Source organism: Podarcis tiliguerta (assembly GCF_965153285.1).
Source record: "Podarcis tiliguerta genome assembly, chromosome: 5".
Classification (NCBI taxonomy): Eukaryota; Metazoa; Chordata; class Lepidosauria; order Squamata; family Lacertidae; genus Podarcis; species Podarcis tiliguerta.
Genome location: NC_139538.1, coordinates 56,889,139 through 56,908,235, shown reverse-complemented (window position 1 = coordinate 56,908,235; position 19,097 = coordinate 56,889,139). Strand labels below are relative to the sequence as shown.

The 19,097-nt window shown below is 40.0% G+C and overlaps 1 protein-coding gene across 5 annotated transcripts in view; it reads left to right on the top strand.

Moving 5' to 3' along the window:
- Positions 1 to 19,097, top strand: part of LOC310677204 (uncharacterized protein) — a 99,352-nt gene that overhangs the window by 72,741 nt on the left and 7,514 nt on the right. For 2 of the 5 annotated variants that reach the window (XM_083439777.1, XM_083439778.1), the window contains exon 5: positions 2,863 to 2,988. The exons of 1 other annotated variant lie outside the window; for it this stretch is intronic. In XM_083439777.1, coding sequence (XP_083295903.1) covers positions 2,863 to 2,907 — 45 coding nt within the window. In that variant the 3' untranslated portion in view covers positions 2,908 to 2,988. Of the gene's footprint in view, positions 1 to 2,862; positions 2,989 to 4,799; positions 4,852 to 12,937; positions 13,019 to 19,097 lie in introns of those variants that run through there. 2 more of the 5 variants (XR_014510979.1, XM_083439779.1) reach the window with 2 other exon arrangements.

Sequence of the window (19,097 nt, the reverse complement as noted above, 5' to 3'; positions counted from 1 at the left end):
CACTGCCTTCCATGCATGTGAATGGAAGCTAGTGTTTTGTAATATTTGATATATAGCCTCGATTTAAGAACAGTCCAGTTTAAGAACGATTTGGTTTACAAACTCCACAAAACTGGAAATAGTGTCTTGGTTTGAGAATTTTACCTCAGTTTAAGAAAGGAAATCAAATGGTCGAAGGGCACCAGTGGTGGGAGGCCTCATTAGGGAAAGCGCACCTTGGTTTAAGAACGGTTTGGGTTTAAGAACAGACTTCTGGAACAGATTACGTTCGTAAACCAAGGTACCACTATATTTAAAAGTGTAAGTAGAGCATAGGTGGCCACAAGCTGCGTGAACACCCATAGCATGCTACAGATCCACTGCCCCTAAGGCTTTCATCCATACTTTCCCCCACCCCCAGCTATGATGTTGGGAGATTTGTCACCTGATGGATTTCGTATTCAAACCATCTTCTAAAAGTTAGTTCCTATAAAGAGGCATCCTTTGACCATCCTAGACTATCAAGCACTATTAACATAACCTTGTCAATAATAAAATGATAATGCCTCACTCTGCAGTGATCAGATACACCCCTAGTGATAGCCCAGCTACTGTAATCAAATAGCCATCACACACCAATGTTCTTTAAGGAGAAAAATCAGAAACAACATATTGTGAGTATGAAAGAAAGATTATGTGTTACAATGTAGATAACACAATCATTTTAGAAGTTATAAATGCCTCTGCTTTGGGAAGTCAAAGATCTGTTGCTCATCTTCCTGCAGGTCAGTGACTCCAATAATACATTGTCCCTGATGTAAGCAGGAAGTTTCAAATTTGGCCTATGATGTCAAGGCACTACAAGACAGCAGTGTGAAATAAGCTGTATTTTGTATCTAATCTTCCTCTCTTGTACTGATTTTTGTTTAAGATAAGCAGATACATTTTTAAAGAAATAACATTTTCTGCTGTAGTGTAGAATTCAGAGTGACCGTACACAGATTCAAACAGCAGGTGCACATAAAATGAGGTCCAAACATTTAGAGGTGGGGGGAACCCGTAATAATGGCTGTAAATCTGCCTTTGGGAATACGTTTGCTACTGAATTGTGCATTTCTGATGTAATGACAGAACAGGGGCATATTCTGAATAACCTCATTCCAAATCTTAAATCCAACAATATTGGCAATAGTCTACTTTCATTTTAATATTGGGAATTGGATGCAATTTTTCCTATTTTGGAATATCTCCTGTGCCGGTCCTTTTAGGTTGGACTGCATGATCTCCTATAAAGCATTTGGCTTTTCTCTTGTGTAGCTGACAGCAGAGTTCCAAAGGACGACTTAGTACCACTCTGAACCATAGAAAGTACCCTCCTATCTTCTTGGCTTCTATTCGCAGTTATAGAAACAGGGCCTGGTTGCTGCTGTTAGTGATGCCATGCAAGTAGCACAGGGTTTACAGGGAGGAGTTAAACATTAATCTCTGTTTCTTGAGCATTTCCCCTCCAGGGGTTTGAAGCAATTTACTAATTTACATTTCAGAACATTTTCCTACACACCTGATAAAGAGGTATGTAATTCATAATTTGCAAAATGAGGTAAATTAAGGTATTTCACTCAGTGCATATATCCCAGAACAACTTGGGAAAATCAGAATGCCATTTTCCCTATTAGGAATAGACGTTGAACTCTGAAATATGAAGATAAACCTTACCATTTCATGTACCAAATTGTTAGGGCATGGCTCAAGAATTGAACAACTGTAAAATTTCTGCAGGAAAATTGGTGCTACCATTCCAGTGTCTTCTTTGAGCTCTTCAAGCATTTTGAATCATCTTCACACAACAGAAAGAATCACACAACATCTTTCCTCCTGAAGTTGAGATAAGAGCCAGATTTTGACAGAAATTTGCAGAAATTTCTGGCTCAGGATGCTGGTCCCATTCATTGGAAGCCCCTATTTGAGATGAAGATGCAAGTGGGCTTGCAATGATATTTTTCATAACCTTATTGGGTATTCCATGCCCATCCTCCTCCTGTTCTGAACATAACCCTATAAATAGGGTTATTTTGAGATTGCGACTTACCCCAAGGCCACCCAGCAAAGAAGTTTTATAGCTGAGTGTGGATTTGTGCATTATTGTCACATCAGAAGCAGAGGGTGTATGAGTTCAGTTTTTGTGCTCCCAGTTGAACTTTCTAAGAGGGACAGTGCACACTTCTCCTGCATAATGATGTTTGAATTCCCTGTGCATCTAAGGTCCACATGTCTCCTTTCACAGGGGAAAATACCCACTTCCTATATAATAAAAGCAGATGTGCAAGTTACTCAAGTATCTGCCATTGCCACTTGATTGTAATGTTCAAGGCGACCCTGAGGAGCAACTGGAAGTTCACTCTCCAGCACTGCATTCAGCGCATGACGGGCTCTCAATAGCTCATTTATGTTTGCTTGCACACTATCACAGTAGGAGCCACTTGCCTGTTCAATATAAATCAAATGCACCTATTTTCATCCGTAAAATTCTGGAAGGTACATGAAAGGACAAATTACCTTACGGTTTCCAACCCTGCTTGCTAACTAGTAATATAGCGGTATTTTTATGCCTTTTTCATGCCCTTTATCATTTGTGTACCAAAGTCAATTATGCAGGCCTAATGGCTGCTATCACACAGTTTAGAAATTGTTGTTTCATAGATCTCTCTCTCTCTCTTTTAAAGATGGTATTATTTTTTTCTTCTGGCACAGGAGTTTCTAGAAAGTGGTGAACTTGCTCACTGAAGTAGCTATCTGACAATTTGCATTCTGTTCCAGAATTGAGCTCTCTATAATTTGTAGGTAATTGTATACATTATCATATTGTTTGGAAATATTCCTCAGATCCATGGCATGAAAGTGCTATACAAGTGTAGAATGACTGATTGATTAAAAGCTGATCTATGCAAGAAAACTTCAGAAATCAGAACATAAAGGAGCACAAACGAAAATACTGATTAGACTTTGGAGGGATAATTTCCAAGCATTACAATAACGACCTTGAAGACTGCCCAGCAGCATCGGTGTGTATGAGTTTCTTCAAAGGGGGAAATATAGGTTGACATTCCCCTGGTGATTTTCTGATATCAAATGAAAGACATAGACAATAGAGACAAGTGAGGGAATGAACATGCCATACAAGACCAGATTTTAATTTAGTGTCAAATAAGACCCAGAAAGCTTAAGAAGATTTATCCAGAGTATTACTATACACGAGTAAAAAACACAGCTTTATTGGATTTAATACAAGTATTTTATAGATATATTCTAGTGTCAGCACTGTAGAAAGGGGGCTTCTTATGGTGCTGGATGAAAAGGAAATAGCAAGAAATCAGAACAGAGAGAGATGGTATCCAGTAATCAAGATGTTGGTAGCTACCCCATCATCTATCTTTCCCTATATTATACAAACATAGCTATAGAGAAGGTGAGCATAAGCAAAAGTGAAGTGTCTGGGTTTTATTGAAAACCAATCACTGTACTTAAACAAAGGATATATAGATATATGGACAGGTGGATGAATGCAGTCTCCAACATGTCTTCTTCTTTTTTTAGGGGGGGGGGGAACAGTCAGCAGCATATTAAATTGCTATCAAAAGGATAGTGAAAATAATTCAGCTGCGATTCTCTCTGGGATTCAAAGATAAAGAACCATCTTAAATCTTAAACCGATATCAAAACACTTTAACATTCATTAAGGTACCTAAACAGAAGTGACTTGATTTTCTGAGGATCTCTGACTTACTCGATTAAATACTATTTCATGTGGTAGGCTTACATATGCAATCTGTCCTACATGTTTTCCTCTTTCCCACACAGGGCAGGTAGTTTGTGATTGGTTGTGGACTCTGCCACCCTAAACCTATCCTGTTAAATGAAATAGAAATAGAAATATAAGTGGTCAACTCCCTTTTCTTCATTTAGGCAGCCCTTTACAGTGGAATATACAGTCGTACCTCGGCTACTGAATGGCTTTGGAGTCGAACATTCTGGCTCCCAAACAATCAAAAACCAGAAGTCAGTGTTTCAGTTTCTGAACGTTATTTTGGAAGCTGAACGTCCAATGGGGCTTCCATGGCTTCTGATTGGCTGCAGGAGCTTCCTGCAGCCAATAAGAAGCTGCGCTTTGGAAATCTAATGTTTCGGAGTGTTTCTGCTCAACATCTGGGGTATGACTGTACCACTAATACACACACACACACACACACACACACACACACACACACAAGCTGTAGTGCAAGCTTTCAACTGCAGTTTGAAAACACAGAAGCTGAAATCAACTTCTTCCACTGTCCGAATATTTGAAGGAAATATGTCCTGGCATGGATTTCACACACCGTTCCCAGCAGTTAGAAAAATATTTTCCAATACCATGGCTATTAAGTGAATGTGAGGCTCTGGATGTCTGTGATATTTTCCGGTGTATCTGGGAACTCTGACCTTTTATAACAGGAATGGTGTCAGAGCCTGGGAAGTGCTTTAACTTGGCATCTGAGCAAGATGAAGCAAGAAGTCTGATTAGTCTATAGCTACAATGTGACCTTAGATATGTCTTAGACATGGACAGATCTGAAAAGCCAGGAGATTAGCCCAATCCATTATGATGCGATTCTCAAGGATCAAAATGTTTCTTACACAGCTCCTCTCTGGACACCTGTCAATAACTTAGAGAATCATTCCCACATTACTCCGTTCACTTAAAAGATATCAATACCATCCGCAGGAGAAAATTCTGTAAAATTCAGCACAGTTAAATGCTGACTTTGTTGTTCTGTCTGCAGATGAATCTGTGTTGAATTTTCCATGAGGTCTCCCAAACTGGAGAACACAGAGGTAAGCAACAGATGGCTCTTGGATGGGCCTCCAAACACTTGGGATATTAGCCTGCAAGAAAGAAAACTTAATTGTGTATGTGTATATCCAGAAGAGGGAGGTAAAAACCCAGCAGCATTTAGCAAACTGAAGAAAGGAGTAAGCTTACACGATTGGCATAGAAGTCATTTCTGTAGCTCTCTCTCCAATGAGGAGAAACAACACTCTCTCCACAAAATGGGTATTATAAACAACTGCCATTTGTTCCTGTCCTTCCTTTGCTCTTGCCTTTCTCTCCCCAATGCCATAAAATAGAGCTGGATTTTTTATTTTTTATTTGTCTCGGAGCCTCAGTTTTTATTCAGAAGTCTTGTATGTGGGCTGCAGGAAGTGTAACAGCAGAGATCATTCCATGTGTGACTTAAGAGTGAATTTTGCAATTAGTAACTCAGCTAACCAAGAAGAGGGCGTGCTTTCATTGGCCAGGTAGTTCTGAGGGAAGACAAAACCTCTCTCTAACTTAACCCTCAACTTACACAGGGTGTTATGTACTGAGTTGAATAGGATCCAAAATGCAGCAGTCTGATTGGTCCTAGAACAATAGGATTCAGAATGCAGCAGTCTGATTGGTCCACAGGAGCCACCCAATCCAGCTCCAGGTGGAAGTGAATCTGCAACCTGATTGGCCTACAGGTGAATCCTGGAATTAGCCAATCACGTGGGGCCTATTGTGTAAATAATGTATTTAAAGCAGACATTCTGGGGGAACTTCCATTCCTCCTCACCACTATGAGCTGAATAAAGAGCATGAAATCCACTCTCAACTCCGAGTATATTTCACAGGATTTTGTTCATTTGCCTCCGTAAAGTGGTATCTCTCTTTTTGCTCTGGACTCTGCATTATTTAAGTGACTTTTCTGACAAGGGTTTGTGTAGGAGCAAGTTGAGCAGGGAAGAGCTACCATACTAGGTTCCTCTCACCAGTAGATCATCACTGTCAGAGAGTGTTTTGGTGGAGCCTAGCTGCCACATGTTCCTTGGGGCTTTTCTCTTATCACCTGAAGCAGCAGTGTCCCTCGAAACCTATGTCCATCTTAGTTCAAAGTGGTCAGACACACCCTTGTCTTGCTCTTGCGCAAACAAAAAATCTTACCCTTTCCCACTCACTTGGCAGAACCTCTGTAGGAAAGCAAGCACCCATAAAAAATGAGGAGGGAAATGAGGCAGGAGAGAAGAGACCCTCACTTCCCCCAATCTGCAACTATATGTGTTGCCACTGGGAAACCCATCTGGAACTTGACTGAGGGGAACAATAGAAGGAAAGCAGAGATTCCCCTGCTCACACTTTTCCTTGAGGGCATACTAGGAACTGACACCATCGTGCTGAATTTAGTGTTGCACTATGTCCTCTGCTACCACCACCCCTGTCCAAAAATTCTCATATATGCTCACAAGACTGACAGCACCACTTCCTCAACATATTGGGAAGCTGAGCTTTGAGGGCCAAACTAAAGAGACTCTCAAATGACAAGCTTCTAAACACCCACTAAGGGAACACACTGCAGCTTTTAGGATTCTGGAATGTTATTTTCTTAAGGGAGCCAGTGGCCAACGCTTCTTAGCCATTTTCTTAAGACTGTTTTATATGTGAATTTTAAAAAGTCAAAAATCTTTCCACTGCAGGGGGAGAAATGGCAAGAGTCTGAAGGAGGGAAAATAGCAGTCAAATCCTTCAGGTTTAACAGTCTTCTCTCTAGCTGTTTGAGACTCACGAAATTCCTAAGACCTGAGATCCAAGTGAAGATTTCACTGAGTGGAATCGTCACTGAGACTGACTCAACTAAGATTATATATCCTCCTGATACATGAACATGTGTTTTTTCACTTGGTCAGCAGAGAGTTTGAATTTCTTGTGGAGACCACCAACATAGCTGACTCTAGAGCAGTTCTGAGGGAAATAAATGTATTTTAACTCGTTCATGCCGCTGCAGGTGATTTATATGAACAAAGAAAATAGTGCATGCTACTGTACAAGAGAAAATGAACCCACATTGCAAGATGTTGCACCATGAACAAAGTACTGGGGAAACCTGTGGAGGTTCCATTCACACATTCTTTTCCTATCACAAGATGTTCACACATGCATGCACATCACTTGTTTGTTTTATCCTCAACTCTTGAGCCCTGTTTAGGAAACAAATCTTGTGTACAATCAATGCACAGAGCGGAAGCAGGAGTATGTCTGCTAGCCAAGATCCAACCACAGCATGTTGAGCAGATTGTTACAGCAGAAGCTAAACTGATAGCAGAGGTATATACGTAGGCCCTATCCAAAAAGTCTGCAGCATTCTTTTCAGGGTATAGATAAGACTGTGCATACATAGCACATTGGTGTAGAAGGAGAAGCTGCTTCTTGGAAGACAAACTCAAGTCTGGTGCTGGAGGAAGAAGTGAGTTAGTCTAAGAGCCAAATAATTTTTAACTGTGAAATTATTTTTTTGCTTACTGAAATTTTAGCAGGAAGGAGACAGTTTAGTGGCTTGTGTTAATCTTGCTTTATTTTCACAACTCACAAGCAAAGAAGTACCATAGAAAGCTCCCAATGAGCAATTTGCTCCAACCAAGGCTGGAGGTGAATGGAGAGATCTGAACTAGGAATGGGAAACAGGCAGTGGAAGAGTGTCTATGGGGAGTGATGGGTGTCAGGGACTGGGCAAAGGAGGAATGGTGGAGACCGTCTCCCCATCCTGACCCTTCCAGGGAGGAGGAAGAGGAAGATAGTAAGTATACAGGGGTTTGAGGGAGGTCGCAGCTCAGAGGCAGCATGAGGGGGAAAGTTGGGAAATCATGGGAGAGCCAGAACAACACCCGGCTGACACATTGTCATTAGAAAGCATTCCAGACCCACCATCTCCCAGAACCCGGCAGCCTTAAAAGTAGGAGAGCAAAGAGCACAAAGACAAAGGGCACATAGCAGCACCCATAGAAGTGACAAATGAGGAAGTGGGAGAGACGGGGAGTGGAGAGTCACTTGGGACCACGCCATTATCCAGGGGACTGGGTTCTATAGCCTCTCTCTGTAAAGAATGAAATAAAAAAAGACTGTAAGAAGCTTTCCTTGTCTTTAGACTTTCCTGGGCATCCAGCTGGGAGCTGCTGACAGCATCATGACAATGGGGTGCTACCCTGACCTCAGTCTGCCTTCAGCCAGCTCTCGCTTGCCTTCCTTCCTTCTTACAACCATTCTAGGTGTTGGCACTGCCTATCAACTCCCTCTTTCTGGTCTCTGCATTGCCCTTGTAGAACTCAACAGGGAGGAGGATGGGGGACAAAACTAGAACCCCAGAAATGATTTCTTTCAGCTTCTGCCTTCTGGAAGAAGGTACAGGGTTATAAAGACTAAGACTAGCCACCTGAGAAACAGTTTCTACCCAAATGTGATTTTGGTTTTAAACGCATTGTAAGGAGTCTGTACAGGAGTATATTGTATTAAAAAATGGGGTATCAGAGTCTGGATGGGAGTATATTGAATTTAAAAATGGGGTGTCAGAGTTTCTAGGGGGCTAACCAGGTTGGGATAGCTGGGATAGCAGGCTTGTTGGGTTTTTAATGTCTTATGTAGATTTTTCAGTTTCGTTGTTCTGTATGGGACAATGACAATAAAGATTATCATATCGTATCGTATCGTATCATAGAATTAGCTGGTTCTGCCTGTCATTCATTCTGGTTCCACCTACCATTGGTCTCCCTGTTTTTTGGCCTACCAGCCCCAATGTACACCAGCCACCAGTGGGAACAGTTTGTCCCTGCCCACTTGAATAGCATGAATCCTTAAAAGGCCAACACTCTTTTAGGTGAGCACTGCTTCTCCTTTCTGCATCTTCTTACCTGATGTGTTTCCTGAACTGTTGGGTCGGCATGGTGGAACAAAGAGTGCTTGATTTTTGAGGCTTGGGGGGAGGCATCTGTGAGGGTCCTGGCTTGGGTTGCAAGGGTCCTGGCCACCAGTTTCAGGTTCAATATATGGAACTGGTCCAGCTCTTTAGCAGGTAATGAAGCAACCCTGGACTGGCCATCCTTTGCTGACTCTCATCATGACATCATATGGCTGGAACACGATCTCACCAATCTTTTTGCATCTGAATCTCAGATTTTAGTGTCATGTTTTCATTGGAAATTTCTGTGGAATTAAGTAAGTTTAAATAGCTGAAACCAATAGTGTGGGGATGATTGATATAAAAAACCCTGCTGTCAAGAGCATGGCATTGCATGGAACAGGTACCAGTTTGATTTTGGAATTCTGACAGGAAAATCTAAATACAAGATCATTTGTGGCAGCGACTTCTCTAATTTCAAACAGAAAACACTCACTTAAGTGCAAGTCGCATGTTACTCATGGATGCTTCACTGTGATTTACACCATGTACCATTTAAGAAGTTGTGAAGGAATGAAATACGAAAACAGTTAAAAGAGAACATTGCATTCACGGGTTCCGCTTGGTTGATAACACCAAGTGGCAGAATGAGAACACTTTTTAAAGATATGATTAAATATAAATTTTATGAAAGGAAAACATCATAGCTTAAGGCTCTTTAAAATCCATGCATGCTGAAGGATTCCAAAAATAAGACACCAACTTCTTAAAAAAAAAATCCAAGCTGGCAAAATGATGCTACCATTTAAACAAATCACAGTTTATGGACATTTGCAACAGATACTCCAAAAACTATACATGAAGTATTTATGCCAATCCCTCTTAACATTGGTCCATGTCATATCCAGCTGCATAGATAGTCTAAGCCAAACTAAACAAAGTGAAAAGGTGTTTGGTAGTGCTTTGATTGTAGATAGTCTAAGCCATCAGAGCCCCAAACCACAAAAATATCATATTAAGTTATAAGTTATCCAATTCACTCAAAAATGGTGCCAAAGTGTTGCAAATTTCCCCCTGAATACCAATTTTCCAAAATAGATCTTTACTGAATATAATACAGTGACAAGCAGAATTAAAGTAAAAGTGCAGCTTATGCTTTGGTCATATTGTTTGTGCAATGCATTAATTTGAAGATTATTTTTTTAAACCTGCTTACAAATGTTTAGTACTGAGAACAACTTAAAATTGCAGCAGATTATTTTGCTATCTTTAAATAGGCATTCCAAATGAACTGGTTGTTGCTATTCTTCTACAAATATCAAATGAAAGAATGTGGAAGTGCTGTGCATTATGAATAGACTTGCATTTCTTTTTGAAGTTATCCCCAAACTAGGTTGAATATTAAGATGGGACAGAGCCATTGACATAGCAACTCTAATGATTTCTGCATTTTGCTGCTGGTAAAGAATTGAAAGGTGGCTGATTTGAATATTTCCTTCAATCTTCCATCAATAAACAAGAGACAAGGCAGATTTGAAAGTTCATCTGGGAAGAGTCATGTTTTTATAATTGCATTTAGCCTTCAGGCATGTGAAATCCAGAGGGTTAGGAGTGCTGTTTTAGAGAACTGGATTAGGCCAAGAGGTACACTCAAAACCTGGAGACATAATTTAATTTGCTTGTGGTCCCACACCTTAATCTGAGGAAAGAAAGGGGAAACTCTTTCCCATTTAATAAGTATGTACTTTGGTGAAAGAGAGCTCCATATGAAATATACATTCATCCCACCAATACTAGGGTGTTTGTTTCTTATTTGTTCTCATGTGGCAGCAGAACAATTTATGAAACAAATAAGAAACAGAAATTCTGTATTTGGTTAAATCTGATTGTTAGATTTCTGCAGTGTTTTTAAAAGATGCTTATCTTTAATGCAATCACACAGTGTCAAAGAGGAAAAATGTGATTGCTAGCCAATGTGTCTGTAATACAGTCAATGTTCTTCAGGAAACAAAGTGGTATGGAAGTAGATTTGCACTGGAAAACATTCAAATAATGCTGTATTATGAAGATACAAGACAGCAAAGTGTTGTCAAGGGATACATTTTTGAATAACAAAAAAACAAAATTGCACAATGTTCTTTTTCCCCTGTGATGGAAAATACTAGAGTCCTAACTATAAAATTAAAATCAGTCTACAGATAAATCTGAAATATCAAGGATATTGTATAATAAAGCTGGCAGGCAGAGGAGTAAAAGCAATGCACAAATATGTTCACAGTTGAATGCAACAGCCAACAGTGTTATTCAGGGGACTGTTTTAGACTCCATACAGCTGTTTATCAGAAACATCCTAATATCTAGCAAATCCACTCATTTGACGAACAGAGTGACTAATTGCTGTAAAACAATTAAATGTTCCAATATACTACACATGCATACAAAGGACACACCCAGAGTATGAAGCTTATATTTATGAAAACAGTACAGGGAAGAAATTGCACCAATCACAGCTAACAAGTGTAGGCAGGTATAAGCTGCACAGACAGATAGGAAATCTTCTGCCTGCTGCTAAGAACCAAACCACCCCAGATCAACTCCATCATCCAAGCTGGTGTGACAGGAGCCAAATAGCAACTTCCCATCAAGGGAAGCCATAGGTGTGCAGCCTGACAGGTGCCAGACACCCCTACTATTCAGCATTCAATAAGTGGGACATGCCAGGCCCCAAGAGTAGCAAATCAAGCAGTCTCCTAAGCTGGCCAAAATTAGAGCGATGATAAGTGAAGTCCCCTCCCTGCATTACGATACTGACCATGTACCACTCCACTTACCTGCCCACATTAAATGCCAAATAAACCAAACAGCCAAAATAAATTCAAGCCCAGCATAACCAGCCAGCTCCTCCCTCAAGCCTATTGGCTAATAAAGGCAATGTGAAGGAAGTCCCTCACCCCATTCCCCTCGAGGCTTCCTCCTTCATTGGGCTGGAACAAACACCCACACAATCTTACTTAAAAACAAATGGTCACCTCTGACTTCCGGGGACGAATGATAGCGGGCAAGTGATCAGCTGCTGACACTCATGTCAGCAGAGATAATTATGCAGTGATTAAAGGCAACCAAGGCATAAGATCTTGACTACCAAAACTTCCTTTTGAGATAAGGGGGTCAGGGATTAACCCCTCAGGCCCAGAAGAAGACATTCATCACACCGTGAACAAAGATGTTTTCAGGATTGGAGAAGTGTCTCAAGTGAGGAACATTCATCAAGCCCATGCACTGCATCATAGCTCTTAAATTAGGGCACCAGGTCGATAATACCACCTTCTTTTAACTACCGGTATTTACAAGACTTGAAGTAAGTACTACTTAGATACACTATCTGCCAGTTAATTTGCATCCAGAAACTGCTGGAAGATGAAAAAGCATTAATTAACAAGCAAAAAAAATAGACCAAAAAGCTTACCTTAACTATGGATGACTTTGAAAGTTTATAACTGAAGCGATATGTACCTCTTATCCTGTCTAAAATTTACAATTTATACCATCTGTAATTCTCTGTTGTTTGTGGGCTGTTTTAGACATGGAAACGAAAGTGAATGTTATCTGTGTCAGAATGGAATACTGATTTAAAGAAACGTGCACATTTTTCTGGAAGAAGAGACTGCCAAGGGGAGAATAATATAACACGAGATGGCAAAAACAATGCTTAATGCCTCACTGATTGCTGGTATCATGCAAAAATTACTAGATGAACAGTTGATAGAATTAAGAGCTGAGATGTGTGGAATATCAAAGGAGATCAGATCAGGGGGGCAAAAACAGACTAAAGAATGCACAGGACCTGTGGGAAAGGATGTTGATCCAGAACAGCCTGAACACAAAAAGCTAAAGGCAAAATGGACAACAGCAAACATTGAAATGGAGTGGTCATCCACTCAGCTGACTGGAGGACTGGATCAGACAAAGGATGCCATTGTGACGCTGGAAGAGAAACAACTGTAGATGGCAGAACAGAAAAAGGATGCTGTTGTGACTGGGAGAAATGAATGCAATTATGAATAGAAACATTAAGAAACAAATGGAGATAGCAGAGGCAAAGCTGAGAAAGAAAGGCCCCTATATACATGCTGAAGTGAATACAAAAGAACATGTCCCCAAGATTTTGGAGATTAGCTTGGAAAAAGAATGGGGAAAGGGGAAAGCAACTTTTTCTTTTCTCTTTTATCCAGGATACAGAAATTCATCATAATGGATACAGAATCATGACCAACGAGAACATACCAGTCCCATTTCCTGTTGTCCATGATACAGTATGATGAATTTCTTTGGACTCTGGTATATACATTTTTTAAAACAAAGTGTTAAACAACAACAACAACAACAACTTTTAAAGTGTCAGCATAACACATGGTTCAGGTGTCTTTAAGATCACACACAATATTACATTGCTTTATATTGCTAAATCTAAACTGAATTATCTTAGCTATATTTAAAATAATGAAACCGTGAATTTGGTGCTCTCTTTATTTGCTTTCAGCCAAAGGAGCACTAGGATTCACCAGAGAATGTAGTTATATGGGATCATGCAGTACCTAAATGTAATTTTGTTAAGAACTGAAATTACCATATTCTCACATGACTCTTGAGGTACCAGTTTCAAATGAATCCACATTCATGATATTAAAAAGCAAAAATGTTGAACTGGTAGCACTTAAAATAAAGTATTTGTAAAGCATATTCAATGTAAAGAAAACTGAAATTATTCTCACTTTCCTTTAGGAAACAGTACCCATTCAAAGATGAAACTTCCTAAATGAAATAATTATGTGTGAAAATTCTACTATGCATTGTTGTAGGCACACATTTGACCTATGCTAAAGGCCCCTTGTGCTCAATAAAAATACTGACTTCCTAAGGAAGAAGTTGATGAAAAGTAATAGTAAATCACTGTATGTAAAATTTACATCTGTTTACCCAGTGCATGATGTCACACAGTTCACTGACCTTGCTTGATTGGGGTTGAGATAAGCAGGGCATTTTTATTGGCAGCAACAGGAATAGGTTCAAAATTTGAGAAAACTAAATATATAAAAAAAAACTAAGAGTGAGATCCAGAGAAAATTAGGTGCACTTAAGTGCCACTGAAATCCCTAATCAAAGAGGAGAGACTTTCCTCATCTGTAACTGAAGCCAGTGTCTGGCTTGAAATTAAGCTGAAATCCCACTGATTAGGACTTGGGTACACTTAACTTTCTTTGAATTGTGCCCTACATGCATAACAAAAGTCTCGCCCATCTTGGAAAGCCTCGCATAAGACAGCCTTATCTCTTAAACAGAAATATTAAATTAATGAGATTACAGTTGAAACCCCATTATCCAGATGTTACAAGACATATACCATCTGATTCCAGCAGATGGCTATCAGAATATAGAAATATAGTTGTCAGGGGGAATGGGATAGCCTCTTCCATTTCTGTATCTAACCAAGGGCTTCATTTGTTTCCGTAATCATCATGCCTTAAAGACACATATAAGATAAGGGGGGGGGGACCTCTGGGCAGAAATGCCTTTACATCTTTGAACAGACCGAGGTGGCTTTTATACTAGGGTATAATTCACAGCCTCCCTGCATGAAATGCAAAAGAAACAGTTTCAGCCCCTCCTTTGTTCCCTAAATTCCTGCAGAAAGTTTGATAGTTTCAAAGTTCAGACAAGCTGTAAAGGCATTGCAAAGTAAGCTTATCAGGCATTATCATGAACCATAGGAGAGAATTCTCTGTCTCAATATCAGATGATATATTGATTGATTGATATATGGGAGCTCCAGTGCATTGATATAAGAAAGTCGCCAGCATAACAAGGCTTACCCTCTCAGGCTGTGTTCCAAAAAAGCTTCCCATGGAATGAATGAAGCCTGATTCCTCATACACAGAAGGAACCTGCTGCTACTGGGTACATGGTTTGGGATTGCTGCCTTGAAACAAAACAGTGGCCCAACTGCTGTGCATTTCCCCCACAGCCATCTAAAAGCAACATATTTGTACAAACAAAACAAAAATAAGCCCTCTTTTAGACTACTCTCTTTGCTTTGACAGAAAACTTCAGTTTTAAGCCAAGATTCCAGATTGTTTTTGTGGAAACACTTCCACTTGTCTGAAAGTGTATATATAATGGATATGTTGTAGCGGTAATGTGATGCTGAAGTAATCTCATGAGAAATGGATGACTCTCAGGAGACTCTATACAGTGGTAGGTAGTAGAGACCAGTAAGGGTGAATTGGTATTCTAACAATATGGAGAAAGCCTTCGATTTGTACCATCACAAAAATACCAGATCTCATTTATAATTCAGCAGTAATGTGTGTGTATTTTTTTTCCCTTTTACAAAGTGTTTTGCTTTTGTAGGAAATGGAAGTGACAGCTTTGAAGGTTCTTTCTGGCTTCATATCTATAGGATCTGAAGTTACCGTCATAATTTTGAAGTACCCTCATACCCATAAAATCTTATAGGAACTGTAAGATTCTTTTATCTGATAAATGGACACATGTGGATCATGCCATCCAATTGGGGCTGAATTTGGAGAGGCAGATAATTATGCAGTGGTACCTCTGGTTACGAACTTAATTCGTCCAGAGGTCCGTTCTTAACCTTAGGTACCACTTTAGCTAATGGGGCCTCCTGCTGCCGCCACGCCACTGCCGCACGATTTTTGTTCTCATCCTGAGGCAAAGTTCTTAACGTGGTTAGTGGAGTCTGTAACCCAAAGTGTAACTCAAGTACCACTGTAGTTTGAACAACAGCGGAGAAAGTAAGCTTAGAATAACAAGGCAGACAAACATGCATGGCAAAAGACAGGAGCCCATTCACAGGGTTGGTATTCAGAGATACTGAACATGCCATGGGAGAGCAGGATCGCCCCCACTGTCCCTTCTCCTGCTGTCATATCCTAGTTTTAAGTGAGACCTTTCAAGGTTTTTGGTTCACTGAAGTTGGGTGGCACAAGGGGAGAATAGAAAGGGAGTGGTGAGGAAGGCGTATGTAGTCCTAGTGCTTTTCTTGGGGTGGTAAAACACCATTTATCAGACAATTGTGTACCTGCTGTTGTTGTTTTTCCATCCTTGCAGCTACACGGAAGAATGGTCATTGAGTTGCACATCCAAAGGAAAAAATACTATTTTTAAACGAAAATTATATACCAATTAATCAAAAGATAAAGTGGTGAAAAACATTCTCATAGAAAACATGAAACAAATATAAAAGTGTTTAACTATGATGTAACTGTTTCAGTCCTGCGCAACAGTGCTTGTCCAAAATATTAAACTGAGGTTTTTCATTGGTTCAGGAGGTAAGGCGGGGATAAAATGGCACATAAAGATTAGAATAGTTATCGAGAACTTGGCAATTCTTAAATTTCATCAGTGGGGTGGGATTGTCTCCTCTTCTTGACAAGGCTGCTAAGTTTCCTTATTTTCCCATAAAAGAGATTCATTGGTGCTGCTTCACACAACTGCACAGCAGCCTGGCAATGTTCCTTCTCAATTCTGATCAGAATGTCTCAATGTGAGCAACACAACATCATGACACAAAGTCTTTATGGTGGAGGAAGAAAGAAGCCATGCTCAAAATGTATTTGAATACACTAAGTAGCTGAATTCCCGCCCCCATTTTGTGGGGGGTGAATGGCCCCATCAGACGGAGAGGGTTGGTAATCTTTGGTCCTACATTAGTTTAGAAGCTCCATTCTATAGCCAAACAAACAACAAAGGAAATGTTAACTTTGAGCTATGGAAGCAATGAGAATTTAGGTGTTTCCTAAACTTGAACAAAAGATCAGTTTTAGAATTTCTCTGTAACTGGGGAAGGGTTGGCAAGGGAGGGAGGACTAACTGTATGAAATCCTTTCCTTAAAAAAAAGATGCACATTTTTAATTTATATTCATCCAAGGTTGGGATGTGATAAATGCAGGGCCTTTCACAAAGTGAATATTATAATGAGGCCGTAACATTTTACTAACATGAATTCATAAGGTGACCCTGGAGATTAACAATAAAACACAACTCTGTAACAGATAGAAAAGACTGCATTTCTGTGTTTTCTCCCCAAATAAGGCTCAGCTTGTCCAATCCTTATAGGGGAGGATTTGCCTGTAATGTCTCCATTGCACCTATTAAAAATAAAATACAATTACAATTCAGCTTTGAGCACCAGTAATTCTTGCATGCTCACTGGCCTCTTTGAGGCGAATCAGAGTTTGTATACATTCCCTTCCAGCCAGAATCTCCCCTTCTCTCCCCACTCCCTATCTATAAAAAGGTGAGCAGATTAAACAAATTATGAACTATGCAGGGTTTGAATACTTTATAAAATGGTAGAACCAGCTTTTAGAAACCTTTTAATGTTCCATTTCCCAGAGGTGAAATGCCAGGCTCCATTCTCCTCTCTTTCAGTTGCCCTTGCCACTTCAAAATGTGTCTGGAAACAGCTCTGCAGATGGCCTCGTATGTTTTACAGGAAATATTACTTAAACATTGGAAAGGATCAAATTTCTCCTTTTAGGAATTACAAATCTGGATTTCATTTTCTCCTCCAAACCATGGGAAAAATGTTACTGTTTCATATGTCACAAAGGAAGTATTTTTAAAAAGAAGGGGGAAAATGAACACTTGTGTTACAAAATACACCAGAGGACTTTGGAAATGTTCCTCTGTTTTAATATAAAATAATAGCAAATCAAAATAATCTTCTGAAACCAATTCCCCTGTCCTCCACCCCCCTTCTTTAATGTTAGGAGCTAGAAAAAATATTGTACAGGATCTTAATATTTTGATTGTTATGTCTGCAAGTAGAAAACAGTAATAAAGTTCTATTTCAACTTGATAGCCCATTACTTAACATTTCAAGCATTTCCTCCATTTGGATCTTGATTTTGGTGGGGGCAGGTTTACAAGACTTGTTTAGGCTGCAGGTGTGGATGGAGGAGCTCCATTATCAGAGGGGAGGGGTCTGGTGTTAGTAAAACACACAATTAAAATAGTAGCAAGTGGTGTCAGGGTTTACTGGTAATGACATTAATTGACAGTTCATAAGCCACAATTTCCTCACTGCAAAGTTCCTGAAATCAAAATAGCCAAGTATACATATTTCCCATTTAAAACCACATTTTTGTGTGGTCCCCCCCCCCGCCGCCTCTGAGTAGACACCTCACTAAGAAGGAGTGAAATTACAAACAGCACCTTTTAGGAAATTAAAAAGGGCCATTTTCTCTAATATTTCACTTCAGAATATGACTGTTTTAAACCAATGGAAGCAATGGTTTCCAATGATTTTGAACTTTGTCCTTTGCTCCAGACATCTTAGGTACCATTGAGTGTTCGCTGCTCAAATCCAGTGCTCACTGCTGAAACCCCCACCCCCAAGTCATTACACTTTAGCTTATATAGATTAATTGCTCTGTTGTGTAAGACAACCATGATGAAAGTGACCATGCACAACAGAGCTTCCTCCTCTCACCCTCTCACCTGAAGCCTGGTACACATCTTCAAATGCTGCTCCAAAGTGTTTGGGGGGGCCCTCTGTAGCAGATTTAGGGGGCAGGTGAGGAAAGGGCAGGCAGATCCAAAAGAGCTCAAGAACTTTGGCTGCTCACCCCCCTGACAAAAATCCTGGTTATGCCCATACTGCTGGGTGAGCAAAATTCCACTCAGTATCTGATACAACTCATGGACTCACAAAGTGATAAACAGGAAGCAAATCAGAGGTAAGGAAGCCAAGGAAAAGTCATAAGATGCTCAATTCTTGGGCAAAAGTTTCTTCATGCCTCAGTTTTCCAAGAGCTGGGGATCAAATTATATCTAGTGTGATATAAGAAGTCCATCCTAATTCCTAGAATCACTATATTATTATTTTAAACCAATCGTGAATGTATGTGCTTGCCTTCAATTCAATGTCCTAGTACCATCCACATACAATCCCCTCCCTTAATAGACTCAGATTTGTTCTAGAGTTCCCACTGAATTTCTCCTGTGGCAAAATTCAAGGCATACTTGGAATGCTTGGAGGATCTATTCAAGCATAAGAATTTCAATAGGATTAGGAATATTTCTCAAGGGAATTGGCTCACATGTTTTTAGTTGCCCCCAAATTCACTTTATGTTTCCTAACTGTACCTGTTTGCCAAGATTCACAGGCATAGATGGTCTGGGCCTGGCAATCTAAAGGACTTTAGAAAGGGATTCTGATGAAACTTGACCTTGCTTTAAGGAAATCCTGGTAGTATTTAATCCTCCTAAAATGAAGACAAGGGGTCTAAACCACAGAGCCTAGGGTTTGCCAATCAGAAGGTCAGCGGTTCAAATCCCCACAATGGAGTGAGCTCCCGTTGCTCGGT